At 47.8% G+C, this 20,822-nt stretch overlaps 1 protein-coding gene across 1 annotated transcript in view; it reads left to right on the top strand.

Annotated features, from left to right (window-relative positions):
• The window catches only part of GRK1 (G protein-coupled receptor kinase 1), a 957,106-nt gene that overhangs the window by 112,660 nt on the left and 823,624 nt on the right, over positions 1-20,822 (top strand). The window contains exon 2 of the mRNA XM_069637128.1: positions 14,931-15,058. Coding sequence (XP_069493229.1) covers positions 14,931-15,058 — 128 coding nt within the window. The remainder of the gene's footprint in view (positions 1-14,930; positions 15,059-20,822) is intronic.

Here is a 20,822-nt window from a genome sequence, read left to right as displayed (position 1 = left end):
TCATCCGTCCCCGTCATGGCCGTATCTATTTCCATGTCATCCCCAGTGATAGGGGAAGGAGAAGGAGACAACGGCTGAGAAGGCTATGAGGGCTGGAATGGCGGGGGTGGATGAACTCTCCTCCTTTCGTTTGGAGGGCTTCCCGACCGGCCCTGTTCCGCTGGGTCGTCCGTTGGGGGTAGGGGCAATCTCGTCCTTATCTCCGTGCATAAGGTTTGGATTGCTATCAAAATGGCCCCCACCGAGTTGTCCTGTGGCTCGGGTTGCGACAGGCGCGATGGTTGCTCCTCCTCCACGGGAGCCTCGTCTGCGCCACCGTCACTTTGTACGTCCCCCTCATCAGGATTTCTCCCATGGGACGGGGCCTACCCAAACTTCCTGTTGAGGCCCTCCACGACTTCACCAACTCCTCCTCGGAGGCTGTGTCCGTGTCCATAACGGCCACCGGCCCCCCTCTTTTTCCACCGGGGTCTTCACAGGGGTCTTCTCGATGGGCTGAAAAGAGGATTCCCTCCACGGTGGCAGGGAAACTCTGGGCCCCGAGATCGCCTCTGCTGGGGTAGCCTCCACAGGCTTCGCCAGGGCCATCGCGACTACCTCGGTAGAGGCCTTAGCCGGGTGAATCAAGGCCTTCACCACCTTGGGTGTGCTTGAGGCCTTCACCTTGGGGGGAGGGTCACTGCCTCGCTCCCCCTTGCTGGTTCCTTCGAGATCGACCGTGGCCTCTCCAGAAGCTTAGCCGGGTTCTCAGACTTTCTCTTCCCTGAGCCAGAGCGTTGGCTCGTGGTTGATGGCGCCGGTGAAAGTGCGACCTGCCTGACAGCCGAGGAGCCCGACCGTTCAGCGCTCCCGATGCCCGCGGACTTGCGGTGCTTTGCCTGCTGTTGGGCCCCCGTCACGGAGCGCCCTCACAGGACTTAGAAGACCGCTCAGACTTCTTCTTCTTCTCACCTGCTGGGCTCTTTCCTTCCAGCCAGCTGGCGAGACGGGTCCAACGATCCCTCATAGTCCGTTGCATGTTCATGCAAAACGTACAGTCCTTCTCCATGTGCGTTTTGTCTCCATGAAGGCAGTAGAGGCATCTCGAATGCTCGTCCTCCTTGAACACATTCTGTAATCTGCATCCAGGGCAGTTCCTAAACAGCTTGGATACGGGTGTCGAGCTTCCTTTGTCCTGGGCCATGTCCACGAGGTAGGTCTCAGAAACTTCTGGAATCCTCCGAGAAGCGTAACTCGATGAAAATTTCACCCTTGAGGGGCGTAGAAAATTCTGAAACGGGTCCCCGTTGATCGGAAGTAGAAATGGTGGAGCTTGAGGCTCGATTGACCGAAAAGAAATGAGATAAATCTCTTGAAAAAAACGCAAAACGCAGTAAAAGCTTGAGAGCTATAGCACGAGGACTCCCAACACTTGAACGTGCGGTAAAAATCTGAGGATAGCTGCCAGGGGCGGGGCTTAGGGAGAGAGCAGTCTTTGGCTGGGGGCAGTATGACCCAGAGACCAGTGATTGGTTACTACTAAGAAAGACAGATCAGAATCGAAACTGATACTGATTTTTTCTTTACCGAGGATTCCAAGCCTGACGACGGGGAATATTCATGAGCATGTGAATCCATGCCAGACCCCATGCTGGAGAACTATAACAATCCCCCAGGTAGTTTCCAGAAGGCCTCAAGAACTCCCAGCATTCACGGTGCAGGGCTTTGCTCCCAGAGGAGTGCAGTTCAAAAGCCACATTCATTTAAAAGCACCTCTATTTCCTCCTGGCTTTAGGGTCAACACTGCCCCCAAATGAAGTAAGGCCCATCACCCAGGGTGGCAAAGAGGGGGAGGTGGAGTGATGTGTCCAGGTGCCCACACGGGAAGTACCCATGAAGTGTAAGCAGGGTTTAGTCCTGGGCCTGGAGCGGGAAGCTGTCCCATCTGTACGTTGGAGAGTTCAAGCTGGTGGTGGAGCTTGTCCATATCTCATAAGGGAGGACAGTGGTACCCTGTGGGTTTGCTGGAAAAAAGACAGCAGTGTTTAGCCGGATATCAGTACTAAAGCATTGGAAATGCTAAAGCATTGGAAGTAATGCCTATCATTGGTCTGGTGGTTGATTCTGACGATCTGATGGGAAGTGCCCCATAAGATTGGAGGAGGGAAGAAGCTGAAAAAGGGAAGGATATTCCCAGAAGCAACTGAGGGGCAGTCCATTTTTCATTGGAAAAGTGGAATCTGTGGTCTTAGAGCGGTGTCACCTATAGATAACGGTCTATATTGTGTGATATATGGCATTTCAATCCAGTGAATGAGTCTGGGCAACTTTATGGAGTTCTATGCGTAAAGGTTTTGGAGGTGGACAAGGGTCCTGTTAGGAAAGATTTCGTTATTGTAGGGAACTTTCCTTCCATGTGGCAACCCCTAAACTTTTTGCTATTGTTTTCAACCTGTTTTCTTGACTTTGCCAGAGAAGTGCAGCCTTCTGCCGTACTCCTCTGGGCTTTCGCTCCTTTCTTACGGGGAAACTGACATGCCCTTAAGACAGTCAGTACCGGGGAACGCTGTTTCCCGTAGTTTCTTTTATCGTGTCGCCATTTTAGTGCAACACGACACAAGAGGGCACTGTAAGCTAAGTTACAGCTCTCTTGGGTCTCTAGCCTTCTACAGACCCTAGACACTCTTGTAGGATGGTTTTTGGATCGGTGCAAGTCATTCAGGGACTGGGCTGGTGGCAGCGATCATTTGGTTTATTTTGAGCTCCTTTTGCCGTTCTGAGCACCTTTTTGCCGCGAACACAAAAGGGTGGCCCGGCTACCCAAAATGGCCGGACCACGAGGCTCCTTTGTCTCGTCCACTGTCCGTCTTGCTCCCTTTACCTTCCCCCGGGTCAGGCGACCCGGGGCCTTCCTTATTTGGGCATGTAGTTTCCCGCGAAACACGGTTGCTTTCGCGGGCTTCTACATGTCGTTTGAGTGCCCCCAGGATGTGGGCTGGGCTGTCTGGTCCCAATACACATCCTGGGTGCCAGAGAGTCTAGGGTGGTGTGAATGCCTGGGACCACTGTGGTCCGTGATTGGCCCACGTATGGTATGTGTGTTGATGAGCGGATCTCCCATTGGCTCCCCTCCGTTTTGGCGCGAAGGGAACCGTGGATAAGAGGGAGCTGGAAACACCACTACCATGTCGATCTCCTGAGTTCTTACGAACCCAGGGATACAGGAGCCAAGTATCCTGCGAACACGAGGCTGGACCGAGGAATCGCTGGTGACCCCCTGAAGAACTTCTGCTCCTCATTGCTGTCGTCCGGTGAAGCCCTTTCCACCTAAGATCGAACAAGAAGGCCTGTACTGGCGCTTCGACCTATTGGAATAGCAGGACCAGCTATTCCCGGCACCTTCATCAACTCCTGCCGTAAGCCTTCGGAAGTGTCTCTGGGCCATCCAGTTGACTGACCAGCTTACTAAGGAGTCCTGCTCTGTAATCGCCGACAGGTTGGGTGGTATTCTGAGTCCGGGGCACGCTCACACGCTTCATTTGCTTAGCAACCCTAAGCTAGAGGTGAACGGTGCTCGTTTGGCTTGAATACACCCGGCCGTTCCGTTGCCCTGCCGTGGCGACAAAACTGTGCAGGATTCTTCGATCGGGACGTCTTTTTACTCTGCACGACGACGAGACGTTCCCTGCTCTTCAGAACCTGCCAGAAGCTGCATCTATCGAGGAGAAGCTCGGGCCTGCTTGCTTCGGGGACCGGTGAGTAGATTAGCTAGGATCTGGTCGCCCTCCTGCAGTGCCCCTTGCTTTTCCCCGCTGTAAATACAGCTCCCCTTGTCCGTACTCGCGCCCTACTTCTGCCTCACAGTGGAGGCTGCGCTAGAGTCGCGGACCGTGTTCTCCTTCATTAGGGCACCCTACAGAGCTGTCCAACGTCCTCCGAAGAGCTTCACCTTCTGCCCATTGGCACCGGCGTGTGCAGGTACTTTTGAGCGCTAGGCTCCACTCTTCGTAGGGATTGGACTACCATCTAGTTAGGGGCCTCAGAAGGCGGACATATCACACGCATTGGTTCGCACTGCCTGTTTTCCTTCCCCTGCAGGTGGATAACATATTTTGTGCTGCTAATGCTGTGAAACTGTGTATTCTGTATATATATTGGGTGGATAGTGTATGTGTTGGTTTAATATCGTTGTATATTGCTGCTTTTACTGTGGTTATTAGTTTCAAGGCCTTATAATAAATGTGTATCTATTTTTGATATAAACAACTGTTTGGAGTAGTTTGTAAGCGCTCTTGCTTTGTGTGCTCACTGCGGGCTTTCAGTCACCCTCACCCCTCTTGAGACCTAGTCTTGACCGCCGCGATCGCTACCTTGATTGGTCTGGCTTGTCCAGAGGTTACCCTGTTCCAAGTAATTAGGTTGGCCTTCTGAACTTCTGCGCCACCAGGACAGAGTTCAGAAATCCGTCTTAACAAATTGGTGTACAGCGGTGGGACACGACTGAAGGTATCCAGTGTTGCGCACGAGCTAAGGCGTTTTCAGGTTATTCCAACCAGGACACGCAGTAAAGTATTGAATATAACGTTAAAAAGGCCATAGTCCTATCAACAGTATGGAAACGAATACTTTATTAACCTTGAATGCTTCGAAATCTGAAACATTGAAGAAGATGTGTGCGGAGAGAGGGGTTTCCTCTCAAGGCACTAAATTGGAAATGATCCAGAGAATCGTGGCGTGGCAAGAAGCGCAGCTTGACGCTATAACTTCCGAGGACAGTGCAGAAGGTGGTGGGGCTGCTCTCACTGGCAGAACCGACGGTTCTGCCGCTGCACTGATCCATCACGACCACGAGGACAGGGAGGATGTAATGTCTAACGTTTCCTCTGCCAGTGTTGATGGGGAGGCTATGCTCGAATTCAAGAAGCAAGAGCTGCGGTTTAGGCAGCAGGAGCTTGAATTCAGCATAGCCAAACTGAAAATCGACCAGGCAGAAAAACAAAAAGACAGGGATCACCAGTTGGAACTGGCCAAGCTTCAGTTCGCAAATGGGTCCAAGGGTCCTGGACATGGTTCTGGGGCTTCCTCTCATCCACGGTTTCCAAAAGATCTGCTCAGTGTGTATGAGGAACGAAATGACATTATGGACTGGTTAAATGCGTTTGAGTATGCATGCGAGGTTCAAGAGGTTGATAATGCGGATAAGATTGCATGGTTACTCAGCAGACTGCCCCATTCTGGTTGCAGTGCCATTATGGAAATGTCGAAGGCTGAGCGCGCTGATTTTGCAATGTTGAAGCAGACTCTCATTTTAAAGTTTGGGAAGACTCCGACCCAATACTTGAAAAGGTTTAGAGAGTATAAGAAAAAGGAAGGTGGTACTTGGGTGTCGTATGTAGCTGAGTCCCTGAAAAACTTAACTGGCTGGGTTGAAGGTTATAAGGTTTCTACCTTCGAAGGCATGATCAATCTGGTCATGCTGGAACACATTTTTGCTTCTTCTTCCCCGGAGCTTAAGCAGCATTTGGCCGATTCGAAGGAGATAGATCCTAAGAAGCTGGCCATTGCAGCAGACTTATGGGTGTCACATCGAGTGTCCCATAAGGACAAAACTCATCCTGGTAAGCAGGAGGAAGGGAAAAAGTCCAAAGATGTGGAGGGTGGGGAATCTGCTAAATCTTCTTCCCAAAAGAGCCACAAAAAGAAAAATAAGGGTAAGCCATACGAGAACTCACAGGGTAGCGGAGGTTCGCCTCCGAAACAGAACTCTGGTTACAATAAGCCTCCCTACGTAAACAGACCCAATGGGGCTTGTTTTTCTTGTGGAGCAACTGACCATGTGAAGGGGGATCCCCGTTGTAAGGTTAGACCTTTGGGGGTCCACTCCGCTAATCTGGCCTTCTCCTCCTACGAGGAAGAAGAGATTACAGGAGCATCCTTCTCCTCAGACTCATTTCCCAGCGGAATAGAGGCCGAGGTAGTTTTAGTGTCCCTGGGTTCCTGGGAGCCTAAAGTCGCAGAGGCGTATGCTAGGATTCCGGATAATACCAAGCACTACTTTAAAGACAGTGTGCTGATCAATGGAGTGGATACTCCAGCTCTTAGGGATAGTGGGTGCAGTCGAACTGTAGTGGATTCTACCTTGGTAGACTCAGAGGAAGTTGCCAGAGCTCCTCTGATGCCCACTAAGTTGGCTGACGGCCCCCTCCGTATGTTTCCCGTGATCCCTGTTAATCTAACTTTAAATGGTACAGCAGTTAGGATTCCAGTGAGCATTCAGAGAAACGTCCCGGGAAAGGTCTTGTTGGGCAATGATCTCAGAGATCTAGGGCTCGTAGGAGACACTGCCGAAAGACCCTACACACGGTCTCAAGCACGGGCAGCATTGGCCAAGTCCAATACGCCGCCCCAGCCGAAGGGGAAACCCAAGGCGAAAGGAGTCAACAAGTCCCGACGGGGGAAAGAGAATATTCCCCCGAGCTCGCCTACCACTGCGGTGGAGGGAGTTGGTCAATCGCCCGAGCCTGACGAGGAGGTGGCGATGCCTGAAGTGTTCGACCCCAACGACCATCCTGAACTAAAAGACTTGTTAGTTGAAGGAGGTCCTGATAGGGACGACTTCAGTAAGGGCCAACGTGAGTGCCCATCTCTGGAAGGCCTAAGGAGACAGGCCTGCTCCCAGCTTGAGGGTGAACCTCCTGGGAAGCATCGGATTTATTGGGAAGGTGGACTCCTGTACAGTGAGCCCACAGAGTCTACAGAAGGAGACCATAGGAGGTTGGTGGTTCCCCTTTCTGTTAGACCCTTCCTCTTGCAGTTGGCGCATGAAGTTCCCCTTGCTGGTCACCTTGGAATGAAGAGGACCAAGCAAAGGTTATCTATGCACTTCTACTGGCCCAAGATGGGGGTGCAAGTAGAAAGTCACTGCAGGAGTTGTGCCTCCTGCCAGTTGTCTGGTAAGGTTGGCGCGACAATCCAAGCTCCGTTGGTACCGCTCCCAGTTGTGGGGGTACCATTTGAAAGGGTAGGGATCGACATCGTTGGTCCCCTTGACCCGCAAACATCCTCAGGCAATAGGTTTATCCTGGTGCTGGTCGACCATGCAACCAGGTATCCTGAGGCCATCCCATTAAAGACTGTAACTGCCAAGTCAGTTGCAAAAGCTTTACTCGGCATATTTACTAGGGTTGGCTTCCCTAAAGAAGTTGTGTCAGATCGTGGCAGCAACTTTATGTCGAAGTATATGCAGGCTATGTGGAAAGAATGTGGGGTCACCTACAAGTTCTCTTCTGCATATCACCCCCAGACCAATGGTCTGGTGGAACGTTTCAACAGAACGTTAAAGAGCATGATTGGGGCTCTGGAGGAGCCCCAGAGAAGAAAATGGGATCTTCTTTTACCATGCTTGCTGTTTGCCTACAGAGAGGTACCACAGGAGGGTGTTGGCTTCAGCCCCTTCGAACTTCTGTTCGGTCATCCCGTACGGGGACCCTTAGCCATCGTCAAAGAGGGATGGGAGATGCCCACTCCCCCTGTTACTACCAATGTAGTTGACTATGTGCTAGGGCTCAGAAAACGGATGGTACTCCTGATGGGCTTGGCTAGTGAAAAGTTGAAGGCAGGACAAGCGCTGGTGAAACATTGGTACGACCAGAAAGCTTCCTTAATTCACTTTACCCCTGGTCAGCAAGTCCTGATCATGAACCCTATAAGGCCTCGCGCTTTACAGGACAAATGGTCAGGCCCTTACACAGTGGTGGAGCCCCTGGGTGAGGTGAACTATTTAGTGGACCTTGGAAGGCCTGGACAGGCTCCAAAAGTGTTCCACGTAAATAGGCTGAAGGCTTTCGTCCCAAGAGTCGAAATCGCAGCACTGCTACTGGCGTCAGACGTTGAGGAAGAGGAGTCAGAACCTCTTCCCGACCTGTTCCAAAGCGGTCCTTCAGATAGCTCCGTTGAGGGTGTCCGAGTGGCCCCTCACCTGACTTCTGATCAGCAGGCTGAGGTGAAAAGTTTGCTTAGGCAGTTTTCCCCCCTGTTTTCACAGTCGCCTGGTTTGACACCTTGGTGCAAACATAACATTGACACAGGAGACAGTGTACCTACCAAAAGTAGGGGATACAGGATGTCAGATAAAGTACGGTCTTATATTAAGACCGAGGTCAACAAGATGTTAGACCTTGGGGTGATTGAACCCTCTAGTAGTCCTTGGTCCAGTCCTGTGGTATTGGTTCCAAAGGCAGGCACTTCTGAATTGAGGTTCTGCGTGGATTACAGGGCTCTGAATGCTGTCACCAAGACAGACGCTCACCCCTTGCCTCGAACTGACGAGCTGGTGGATACCTTGGGTGCCTCCAAGTACCTCAGCACGTTTGACCTGACTGCGGGCTATTGGCAAATAGCTTTAGCAGAACATGCCAAGGAGAAGACAGCATTTTCAACTCCCGACGGGCTTTACCAATTCCGGGTAATGCCGTTCGGATTGAAGAATGCACCTGCCACTTTCCAGAGGCTTGTGAATCATGTGTTGAATGGGTTGGACGAATTCTGTCTTGCATATCTGGACGATATAGCAGTTTTCAGTGCCACCTGGGAAGACCATGTGAAACACCTCGGGATTGTGCTCCAGGCTCTTCAGAAAGCCCACTTGACCATAAAGGCGAGTAAATGCCAGATTGGACAAGGCTCAGTGGTTTACCTTGGGCATGAAGTAGGTGGAGGAAGGATACAGCCTCTCCCCAGTAAAGTACAAGCAGTACAAGACTGGCCTACCCCCACTACACAAACCCAAGTGAGAGCCTTCTTAGGACTCACGGGTTATTACCGCAATTTTGTAGCAGACTATGGCACCATAGCTGCTCCTCTGACTGCCCTCACAACTCCGAAGAAACCCAAGAAGGTAACTTGGACTGACGAGTGTGAGAAGGCCTTCAATGGCTTGAAAGACTCCTTGTGCCAGGCCCCTGTGCTCAGGGCCCCTGATTATCAAAGACCTTTTATCGTGCAGACGGATGCCTCTGACACTGGGATAGGAGCTGTACTATCACAAGTAGATGAGAAGGGTAAGGAACACCCTATCGGTTTTATTAGTCGCCAGCTTAAGGACAGAGAGCTCAGATGGTCCACGGTAGAGAAAGAATGTTTCTCTGTTGTGTGGGCCCTAAGGAAGCTGCGGCCCTACCTCTATGGGACCCACTTCACTGTGCAGACTGACCATAAGCCGTTAAAGTGGCTAATGAACATGAAGGGGGAGAATCCAAAGTTGCTTAGGTGGTCCATAAGTCTACAAGGCTTCGACTTCACTATTGAGCATAGGCCAGGTGTCCAACATAGCAATGCTGATGGGTTGTCCAGAATGTTTTACCGACCTGAACAAGAGACTCATCCAGGGGTGGATTAGTCCCCCCTGTCCATAGTCTGGGAGGGGCGAGTGTTAGGAAAGATTTCGTTATTGTAGGGAACTTTCCTTCCATGTGGCAACCCCTAAACTTTTTGCTATTGTTTTCAACCTGTTTTCTTGACTTTGCCAGAGAAGTGCAGCCTTCTGCCGTACTCCTCTGGGCTTTCGCTCCTTTCTTACGGGGAAACTGACATGCCCTTAAGACAGTCAGTACCGGGGAACGCTGTTTCCCGTAGTTTCTTTTATCGTGTCGCCATTTTAGTGCAACACGACACAAGAGGGCACTGTAAGCTAAGTTACAGCTTTCTTGGGTCTCTAGCCTTCTACAGACCCTAGACACTCTTGTAGGATGGTTTTTGGATCGGTGCAAGTCATTCAGGGACTGGGCTGGTGGCAGCGATCATTTGGTTTATTTTGAGCTCCTTTTGCCGTTCTGAGCACCTTTTTGCCGCGAACACAAAAGGGTGGCCCGGCTACCCAAAATGGCCGGACCACGAGGCTCCTTTGTCTCGTCCACTGTCCGTCTTGCTCCCTTTACCTTCCCCCGGGTCAGGCGACCCGGGGCCTTCCTTATTTGGGCATGTAGTTTCCCGCGAAACACGGTTGCTTTCGCGGGCTTCTACATGTCGTTTGAGTGCCCCCAGGATGTGGGCTGGGCTGTCTGGTCCCAATACACATCCTGGGTGCCAGAGAGTCTAGGGTGGTGTGAATGCCTGGGACCACTGTGGTCCGTGATTGGCCCACGTATGGTATGTGTGTTGATGAGCGGATCTCCCATTGGCTCCCCTCCGTTTTGGCGCGAAGGGAACCGTGGATAAGAGGGAGCTGGAAACACCACTACCATGTCGATCTCCTGAGTTCTTACGAACCCAGGGATACAGGAGCCAAGTATCCTGCGAACACGAGGCTGGACCGAGGAATCGCTGGTGACCCCCTGAAGAACTTCTGCTCCTCATTGCTGTCGTCCGGTGAAGCCCTTTCCACCTAAGATCGAACAAGAAGGCCTGTACTGGCGCTTCGACCTATTGGAATAGCAGGACCAGCTATTCCCGGCACCTTCATCAACTCCTGCCGTAAGCCTTCGGAAGTGTCTCTGGGCCATCCAGTTGACTGACCAGCTTACTAAGGAGTCCTGCTCTGTAATCGCCGACAGGTTGGGTGGTATTCTGAGTCCGGGGCACGCTCACACGCTTCATTTGCTTAGCAACCCTAAGCTAGAGGTGAACGGTGCTCGTTTGGCTTGAATACACCTGGCCGTTCCGTTGCCCTGCCGTGGCGACAAAACTGTGCAGGATTCTTCGATCGGGACGTCTTTTTACTCTGCACGACGACGAGACGTTCCCTGCTCTTCAGAACCTGCCAGAAGCTGCATCTATCGAGGAGAAGCTCGGGCCTGCTTGCTTCGGGGACCGGTGAGTAGATTAGCTAGGATCTGGTCGCCCTCCTGCAGTGCCCCTTGCTTTTCCCCGCTGTAAATACAGCTCCCCTTGTCCGTACTCGCGCCCTACTTCTGCCTCACAGTGGAGGCTGCGCTAGAGTCGCGGACCGTGTTCTCCTTCATTAGGGCACCCTACAGAGCTGTCCAACGTCCTCCGAAGAGCTTCACCTTCTGCCCATTGGCACCGGCGTGTGCAGGTACTTTTGAGCGCTAGGCTCCACTCTTCGTAGGGATTGGACTACCATCTAGTTAGGGGCCTCAGAAGGCGGACATATCACACGCATTGGTTCGCACTGCCTGTTTTCCTTCCCCTGCAGGTGGATAACATATTTCGTGCTGCTAATGCTGTGAAACTGTGTATTCTGTATATATATTGGGTGGATAGTGTATGTGTTGGTTTAATATCGTTGTATATTGCTGCTTTTACTGTGGTTATTAGTTTCAAGGCCTTATAATAAATGTGTATCTATTTTTGATATAAACAACTGTTTGGAGTAGTTTGTAAGCGCTCTTGCTTTGTGTGCTCACTGCGGGCTTTCAGTCACCCTCACCCCTCTTGAGACCTAGTCTTGACCGGCGCGATCGCTACCTTGATTGGTCTGGCTTGTCCAGAGGTTACCCTGTTCCAAGTAATTAGGTTGGCCTTCTGAACTTCTGCGCCACCAGGACAGAGTTCAGAAATCCGTCTTAACAGGTCCCCACAGGATTATCGTCCTGAAAAAGTGTTGCAGGTGGGTGCCCAGTGGTGCTCTATGCCCAAAGTTGGTAGCATGGTACTGGTGAGGGTTGGGCTTGGAGCGGTCCGTGTTAGCATGTAGCCACAGATGAATGGTGACGTCATGGTGAGATGGAGGGAGTTGGTGGAACTGCCTGTGTGTTCCAGCGCTCTGGATTCTCTTACCTGTTGCGGTCTACGCGGCGGGTGCTCCGTTGCTTCACAGACGGTGATGCGTAACATTAAAGTAAAGTATCCAAGTACATTGCCTGGCGTAACCTGGAAGAGAAGAGGCGTCGGCTTGGGGGTTAGTTAAAGAATCTCTCGTGAGAGCATCTGGGTAACTCGCATCTTGTGTCTCACCAATTTGCTGGATTTCCATTGCCATGGATCTATCGTGTGAGAGGCGTTTATTTCTACGGACAGATTATGAAGCGATGTAGATGTGTTACCATGGGAGGAGGGGTCGATGAATTAACATGCACTGTTCTACGAACATGCATTCGAGCAAACCCGCATCAGGGGCAACTAGAGTCATCCACAGATCGGCATCGATCGAAGGGCAATACAAATCTGGCAAGAAGTAAAGGCAGACATGCTGCGCCGCTCGTGTTGATACGAACTCGCTCTGGTCAGGAGGCATTGGAGCAGCGCAGTGGATTTGTAACGGGGATCCCCATCTGTTCTGCATTTGAAGAGCAGGGTATATCCTTTTATCTTTTGGCAAGGCTCTGGTTGTGTTGCTTAGTGTACAAGTGAATTGTACACGCTTATGCTATTTCTAAAAATGTAAAGAAATATGTAGTTCTAGATGGGAATGTGGGCATGTCTATGCACTATGGGTGTGAGGTCAGATGGGTGGGTTATGTTTTGCTGGATGAAACTACTACTAGTTTTAATGCTTTGAGGATTTTCAGCTTTTAGCTCGTGTATAAGCGACATGGACTTTTAGGATTGGATTTGGGTTGGAGTTCATGACATCTGTTGTTTTAGAGATTAGACATAACCTTTTGAGGATTTTCAGCGTTTACGACAGTGAGTCGCGACATGGACTGTTAGGATTGGGTTGGATTGGGCTCGCTCATAACATCTATTATGTTTGAGTGTATACACCTGTTTGGTAAATGTATAGAGCACTGCAACATGAAATGTATTATTCGTGATTGTGATGTATGATGTTGAGTATGGAATTCCTTTCTTGATGTGGGCGATAGGTCAGATGGGGGTTGTTCCTCCTATTTCTTCATAAGTTCGGGTGTGGATGAATAAGCCTCGAGGATGTGGCGGAGGTAGCGCCTCCAATGTTGTTGGTTATCTGGGGTAGCGCCTCAGTTTCAATTTGCCACTGATGTATTTTGGGAGATAGCGTCTCTCAAGTGTGGTTACTGGGATATATAGTGCCTAAAATGTTGTTTGGCTATCTGGGGTAACGCATCAGTTTCAATGTTCTGTATGGGTGTGGATGCGATTCCACAAGGATATTGGTGAGGTAGCGCCTCACCAGATGAGGTTACTGGGGGTAGTGCCTTTGGTCCTATGTGTAGTATGCCAGAGTGTATTGGTGAAGTAGCGCTTCAAAGTGTGGTGTCCAGTGGTAGCGCCTCCAGTTTGGTGTGGGCATGATTGTGGTGTAATGTCATGCATGGTATATTGAGGTATGTGTGTGGGGTGGTAGCGCCCCCGGTTTAGGTTGGGCATGTCTGTGGTAATGGTCATGCAACGTCACGCATATACTTAAATTTTGTTTTTGGTCTTGTACCATATTTATTTTGTTTCTTTGCATACAGGCAGTTGTGTGGCTGTTCTGTGTGCTCTTTCATGACTCGTTTCAACCTCATCAGGGTCCAGAGTGTTCCAGTGACATTGGTTGTTGGTCTCTGTGTGCCTGGCCAGTGCATCGGGTGTGTTGTGAGTGGTAGAGTGTTGGTCACATGATCCATCTATGCCCTGGTGATAAGAGTCGGCGTGAATGGTTGTGCGGGTGTGAATGGAGTTGTGTGTTGTTAGTCTTCCGGGTGTGTTGTGCCTAGAAAGAGAGGGGAGGTGTGTTGTATAGCGCTTTGTTGTGTGTGATGTGCAAATGTAAAGGGGGGAGATGTGTTGTGTATGACTTGCCTGTGCAGAAGGAATGTTGTGATGTCATGTGGAGTGTTTATGCCTGAGTGTTGGAATGCATGTGTGAATGTTCTAACCTGGTCAGTTGGTCAGCCCTCTGCCTGGGTGATGGGCCTCCAGTGTTTTATGTCCTTTATGTTACTTAAATGTAACTTATGAAATGCTTGTAAAGTTACTTATGAAGCTGGTAGAAAACCTAGCAAGTCAACCTAGAAGACTGGACCCGCTTCATTTCAGGTATGATATCCTGGTGGAAGCAAATGAAGCCGCTTCACGGACAAGGCTAGGTGCTCTGATACTACTACGATGTTTATTTGGTGCAGTATAAAAGCCTATTACCATAACTTAACATACTACACCCTCATTGTGTTTAAAATCCATTGGAAGACATTATCAGAGAATTCCAACCTTTAGATCTTATAGTTCTCTGAAATGTAATGTTCATTTCGTTTATGTCATGTCTCATATTCACTCATTTGTTTGGTAGAGAGGAGGAGCGGATCGTAAGCTATTATTCCAATGCCCCATCCCTCTCTGCCATACAAATACTATAGCATTTGCGCCAGCATGGATTTTCATACTAGTGCAAATGCAGTGGATTCCTATGCAGTCTGCCTGCTTTTTACACTAGTAAAAAGCAGAGACTTCATAGGAGTCCATAGGAATCCATGTGTACAAGGCAGGCAATGCTTACTTCATTTTCATGGCAAGCAGTGGAAAAGGTTGGCATACAAGTGTGTACACCTCCTTTTTACTCTTCCCTTTTGTACTCTGCCATGCAAACGAGAACAATTAGACTGCAGGGACCCATTTACACAAAAGTGTAAACTTAACAGGTCCCTGCTGCCTAATTACGGTAACATTGGCATAAAACAAAATGAAGTTGGACCTTCATTTGGCCAAATGTGGTCAGGGCCCTCTAAGATTCCTGATACCCAGACACTTATGTCAGGCCTTAGAGCAATTGTGGAGTCTAGGAATAGTGCACCTATTCCCTTACACAACAGGGGATATAGAGGTGCCCTTTACGCCGCTGAATTTGGACTGGTAAATTGGATTTATTGCCTCTGCATTTAATACAACACGCACTTGGTGTATGTTTAAATTTAAGCATTTTTGAAAATTGCACTGTGAACTATAACGATTGTGTTGTTAGAATGTCTGGTGCATATTCAAGCTACTGTATCGCGCCACAAAGCATTCCATGGCATTGAAACGTTCCCCCACGCAAAGGTTGACTCAGTTATTTATTTATTTATTTATTTTATTTATTTATTTATTTATAGGGTGCTATGGTGGAGAAGAGGATTCTGTCAAAAGTCCACAGTAGGTTTATCGTCTCTTTGGCCTATGCATTCCAAACCAAAACTGACGCCTGCTTGGTGATGACAATCATGAACGGCGGAGACTTGAGGTAAAATACACCTTTGATTGAAAGTCTTTTCTGACTGAGACCGTGATGAAGGATGATAGTGGAACCACTTCACCTTTTTAATCTTTATAATAAGGCAAGCAAATGTTTTGATACGCGATGTGAACTTGCTGGCAAGGTCGCACGGAAACAACAAATAAGCCTGGGCTGTAAAAAAAGTGGACCAAAAAAACCCCAAAAAGTAAAAATGCGGACTTTTTAAAATAGAGCATACTGAAGTAAAACACCTTTTGGGACTATCAGTTTTGGAAGTTAAGGCACAAGGAGATTAATCGAGTTACAAAGGATTACACACTTTGGTCAAGCGTTGAAATTTGGATTGAGCCCACTGTGTAATATAGGCACTTGGCCTCATTGTTTCACAGTTCTATTTACACAACAGATACAATTATTTGTGAATATTTTGGCGAGAAGAACTACATAAATGGCCTTTTTTTTTTATAGAACTCACTTGCAATTTAATATACTAATCACTATAAACCAACAGAACAGCATATTTCTTTTAAATGAGCATGGCTGTGGCTCTTTCTTTTCCCATTATAAAGGGAAGACTCCAAGTACCATAGTGCATGGTGATATGAGACTAAAACAGCTTAGGATTTTATTATTGTACTGCAACAAAAGCAACTGTGATAAAGTTACTTGATTATAGGCATTATTTCACACAGGCATGCAACTTTATGAAATTAATGGTCTAGTAAAAATGTTTATTGTCCCTACGGGTCGGCCATGTTTTTTTAAGCCTAAGTGGCTCGATTTTAGAAAACTTTCCTATGGCCCTTACCCGAGTTTTCGTCCATTAAACGCACGCGAAAACAAGCACCAGGGAGCCGCCATTTTCTGATAATCCTATCTTTTCCCCCATCGCCCTGGCTGACCTGCTTTTGAGACACTAAATCAATTCCCCCGCCCCTGAGCCTGACATTATCAAAACATTCATATTCCCCGCCTCTCTCCGTGATGTTACTGTGCTGCGTAGGCAAACGCGCCCAGTCGTCTTCTACGCGACTCCACACAGAACCCGGAAACCAACACAGACCATCTCACAACACAGCGCGCCACAATTCGGAATATGAAACTGTACTTTAAAATCAAACAGCAACACGGTACATTTGGTAAAGTACATTTATTTTACATTAAATGTTTAGAGAATATTCAGCAACTGCCATATGAACTCCGAAAGCCATTTATTTTATTTTATCTGTATCCGCCATGGTACACAGTGTGTTGCTTTTCGTTAAAAGAAGCACTTTGGAAGCACGGTGAACCGCAAGGCTGTTCCATCAACTAGGCACTAGTCCATCGTAAAGGTTGATATGTTGCTTCTAGCCACTAGTACAGCGTAAGGGCATGTGGGCCCCTGGCGATCGTCCCATAAAATTGTTAGTGTGCTCCAGTTGTTCACACGAAGCTGCAGGTGTCTACTGTAAAAGCCATCTGCTGGTGTCTCAAACCGATGGCAGTAGCAGAAGGGGAGCAAATACCTGTTATGAAAACAAAAAAATTATAATTAGTCTCGCCAGCCGATCTTCATTAATATTACTTATTTTATTTATTACAGCCGATCAGAAACTATTTGCTTGCAAGGATAGTTCAATGGAGTATGTTCGGCTCTAAAATCAATGCGAAAAGTAACGAAATAAATCGAGGCCAACACACAATGAAAAACGACAGTGTTTCTAGGCGCGACGAGGCAGGTGGGGAACAAGGGCAGACAGACAACGATCCTACTTGGCCAGGTGTCTTTCTGATCGTACATGGGGAAGGGGAGAGGGGGGGAAAAGTGCTGTACATGGTTAGTTGAATACAAATTAAATAATAGGGCCAGCTGGTGGCAAGTGCAAGGTAAATGCCGGGAGAAGGGGCTGAAGGATACAGAGACAGTCCCGTAGTGCAGGTAGGCAGTGCAGGGAAAAGTGGCTGGGCCAAGGACCGAGATCGGTGAGACCAGTGGACCTGCATGCCCATGTGCCCACTGCGAACACGTTTTCCTTGCTTTTCCTAGCTCTTCATTCATTTATTCATGCATCCATTCATTAAATCTTCATTCCGGTATAAAAGCGTGTAAAGATTTACTTACATTATATTTGAAATTTCCATTGTGTCTCTTCGTAATGCAGTCTGTAAAACGTGCCGTGCTCTTGACAACGATTTTTCGTATACTGAACTAAAATGAAACTCGGTCTAGTTTCTGAATTTTCTGCCTTATCGTCTCTTACGTTATTGCGCACCCCCTTCAAATGTAGTTCTTTCGGCATGGTCCCTGTCTCAAGGTCAAAAAACAATAGACCCTTATACTTCCAGTGCGACTTGTGGGCCTCATCTGGGCACTGTCCTTCGCATTCTTTATTTGCAACATCACATAGTATAGGCATCTGTGAGAACTTGAAGTTTAGAATCCGTCTATGTAGTGCGCCTCAATGTGCAAATACGAACTGGCTTCTCTCCCAAATGCCACGGCCCGCTTGGCTGGCGCGTTCTAAGTGCCCCAATTTTGTCCCCGTTGTCTGCGAGCTTTGCAGCCCAAATTGAGACATTTAATTTTTGGCGGAAGGTCAGGGAAAGTATAAAGTACCACAGGAGTTGAGTTAAAAGTGAGATTTATTGTTTGTTTGTTTGTTTGTTTTATTATTTGCAATACGCAAGCCTCCCCTCCGTTAACAGTGCGCAGCATTTACATTTACATGAGATGAGACATGAGAAAAATATATACATACACATATATGAGGTGAATAGAGAGAATTCAAAGATGACACCCAGCTTGTTCGCCACCCATGATGGTGAAGGTAGGGGTTAGGTTTACAGGTACACTGTACAATAACATTTATTTACAAAAAGACAATCGTATTGCAATTATTTATACCGGGATTTGTACTTCACAATCAGCTGTGCTTCGGGTGGGCATGGCACAGTCGCAATGTTCGGTGGCAATGGATCACTGCTCTGCACAGAAACGTCCAAAATCCCATATCTGTGCTTCTCTAACACAGCAACAATAAGGCCTTTCACAAAGTCGAACTGCATTTCATCATAGACTGGTTTGATCACCCATTGCTTACTTCGTTTTGAAAACACCTTAGTGTAGCGAGGCATCCTTACTTTACCCCTAGTCCTAGATTGTTCACGTCCGACATTGCTGTTATGGGCCAAGACCGCTAGTAGAGTGCGATGTTTCATGCCCCGAAAGCTAAAATGCAAGCGCTTTGGCCTGTACTTTAGGCACATATTGTGGAACACCTCCAAATCTCCTGTGTGACAGAATTCTGTCAGTCCTCCCAAATCTCTTGATAGAGTTTTGTCGAAAACAATCTTCTCAATGGCTTTGTGTGTCGGTGAAGATGGAATCAACCACTTCTTCTTCTGTGCCTCCTCTGGGGACAAAGGGCCATGTTCACATTGGTGGAAATGTTGATTTGCTGTCCAGCGGTGAACGTTGGTACAGTGGTGCATCAGTGACCGCCATTTTTCAAGTAGTATTTCCACTGACCCTTCACAAGTTTTTGAGCTCCACCAAAGATGGTTGGTGATAGAATGTGACCACTGCAAAATACTTTCAAAACCTTTTTTTTCCCCTGCAGCCGAGATTTTCTTATTGATTGATTTAGCAAGATGCCATACGTCAAATTGATGTTTAATATGTGGGAACTGCTCTCTCATTGTCTTGGCAATTGAAATGTGTCTATCCGTGGTTATGAGGTCGATGTGCATTCCCCTTGATTGTAGATATTCCACTGATTTTATAAATCCTAGTTTCTCCATGGCCACTGACGATGTACATTGTGTTACCTGCACGACCACCGAACTCACCATTTTCTTACTATCCATGTCCTGAAAGTGGTAGGTGCAGTACTTGGCAGAAAATCCAGGGCTGTCGCACTGTCCATCGCCGGCTAGCCTGAATCGTTTGCCTTTGAATGTACTTGCTAGAGACAATTGTTCAATTTTCCAAGCATCACTAATGGCCGGAAACAGATAATCACGTTGGTATATGTAGTACAGCGCTTTAGAAATGAAATGGAGTCCCACAAACTGAAAGAAAGCCTCTAACTTTCTAAAACTGGAGCCACTAAAAAGTGATGCAGCTGCACACAGTAGATTGCCTGCTGGCAGTTTCCCCAGCATCGGTTGTGCAGACCATGAGAACCTATGATTTAATCTACAGGCGGCATTTATTTTGACGTTACTGCCTTTTATTTGACGAGTCACATTAATCAATGGCTTCCCACATACTTTCCCTCTAATGGAATGCACACATTTCAGCATACTTATAATTTCCATCAAACAACTGTCGAATACAATGTATTTGCTCTCTTTCATTAGACTGTCATCCTGCGTCAACGTTGTTAAGGCCTGTGACGTTGTGGAGATTTCAACACATTGGAAAGTAATATCGCTGATATCAAGTTCTGATGCGTCTATGGATGCTGCGGCTGGTTCATTCTCTGTCATTTCGACATCTATTACTTCAACATTGATGGGAGAACACAACAATGTGGACAGGTTTTTGGGTGGCAAATTTTTGGCGGGTGTAGATTGTGTGAATTGATCTGCAACTACTTCAGAGCTATCTTCAATACATTCATTAACATCTTCTTGTGGTGGTGCGGTCGCACTGTAGCTATGGTCCAATGCAACTTTGCTGTAGTCTCCAAACACAGTTAATTCATGTTCTGGCCATTGGACATGAGCATCTCGAGCCTGAACACGCCTCGCTTCAATTAATAGTTCCTCCATAGTGTACACGGTCTGGCAAGCCACATCTCTCATTCGCTTCACTGTCTGTGTATGTATAGTTCTGACACCCACGGGTAACTGGAGGAGAGATTGGAAAAGGGATGTTCAGTTTAAACACAAGATGGAGTGTAGTAGAATTGACTGGAAAAAAACATAACATAGTTCCCAGCACAAACATTTTTTTAAAGTTATGAACTGTTTGTAACTAACCTTTTTATGTTTTTTTTTCTTTGCAACTTTTTTGACTCGACCTTCAACATCTGCACGCTGTAGCTCCGATTCGTTTCCGCATGTCCTCCCTTCCTCTTGCGCTGCAACGACTATATTTTCAGTATCCGCATAGACAGCACGGAATGAGGCTCCATCGTCTCCCTGAAACATAGTACTTTCATTACTATGTATCAAAATATTGTTAGCATAAAATACACGTGAGGACGAACACACAGGTACATCTCAATAGCCAAACACGATTTAAACATTGTGTGCAACAATCAAACGACAAGTATTCGACTAGTGATGATCTATTTCGATGGAACAGTCAGTATCCATACCTCTGGCTCTGCATGGACTGCCATGAATGGTTGCATTGGAGAGGAGGCATCCGCATCTCCCTGAAACACAGTACTTGGATTAGTATGGTTTTCAATATTGGAAACATAACACACACTTGGGGTCGAACGCACAGGTACATATAAAGAGATAACCGCAAATGATGCATTGTCCAAAAGAATCAAGGAAAATCTAAATATGATCACATTTCATCGACTTATTTCTCCGATTTATTTACATCTGCATCATCTAAATTGGATGTTGTGATTGTAGTGGAAGCTTCGTCGTCTCCCTGAAACACAGCACTTGCGTTAATAGGGAAGAAAGTATAGCAAATGGAATCACGTTATATGATCACGCATGATGGAGCTGTCATTATCCATACCTCGTCCTGCTGAAGAATATCTATGGATGTTGCAAATGTAGTGCGCACTTCCGAAAGCTGCTGCGCCGATTCGTATAC

The sequence above is a fragment of the Ambystoma mexicanum genome, chromosome 7p (assembly GCF_040938575.1).
Source record: "Ambystoma mexicanum isolate Mex_15411 chromosome 7p, UKY_AmexF1_1, whole genome shotgun sequence".
Classification (NCBI taxonomy): domain Eukaryota; kingdom Metazoa; phylum Chordata; class Amphibia; order Caudata; family Ambystomatidae; genus Ambystoma; species Ambystoma mexicanum.
Note: the sequence above shows the minus strand (reverse complement) of the source record. Positions and strands in the feature narration are given on the sequence as shown.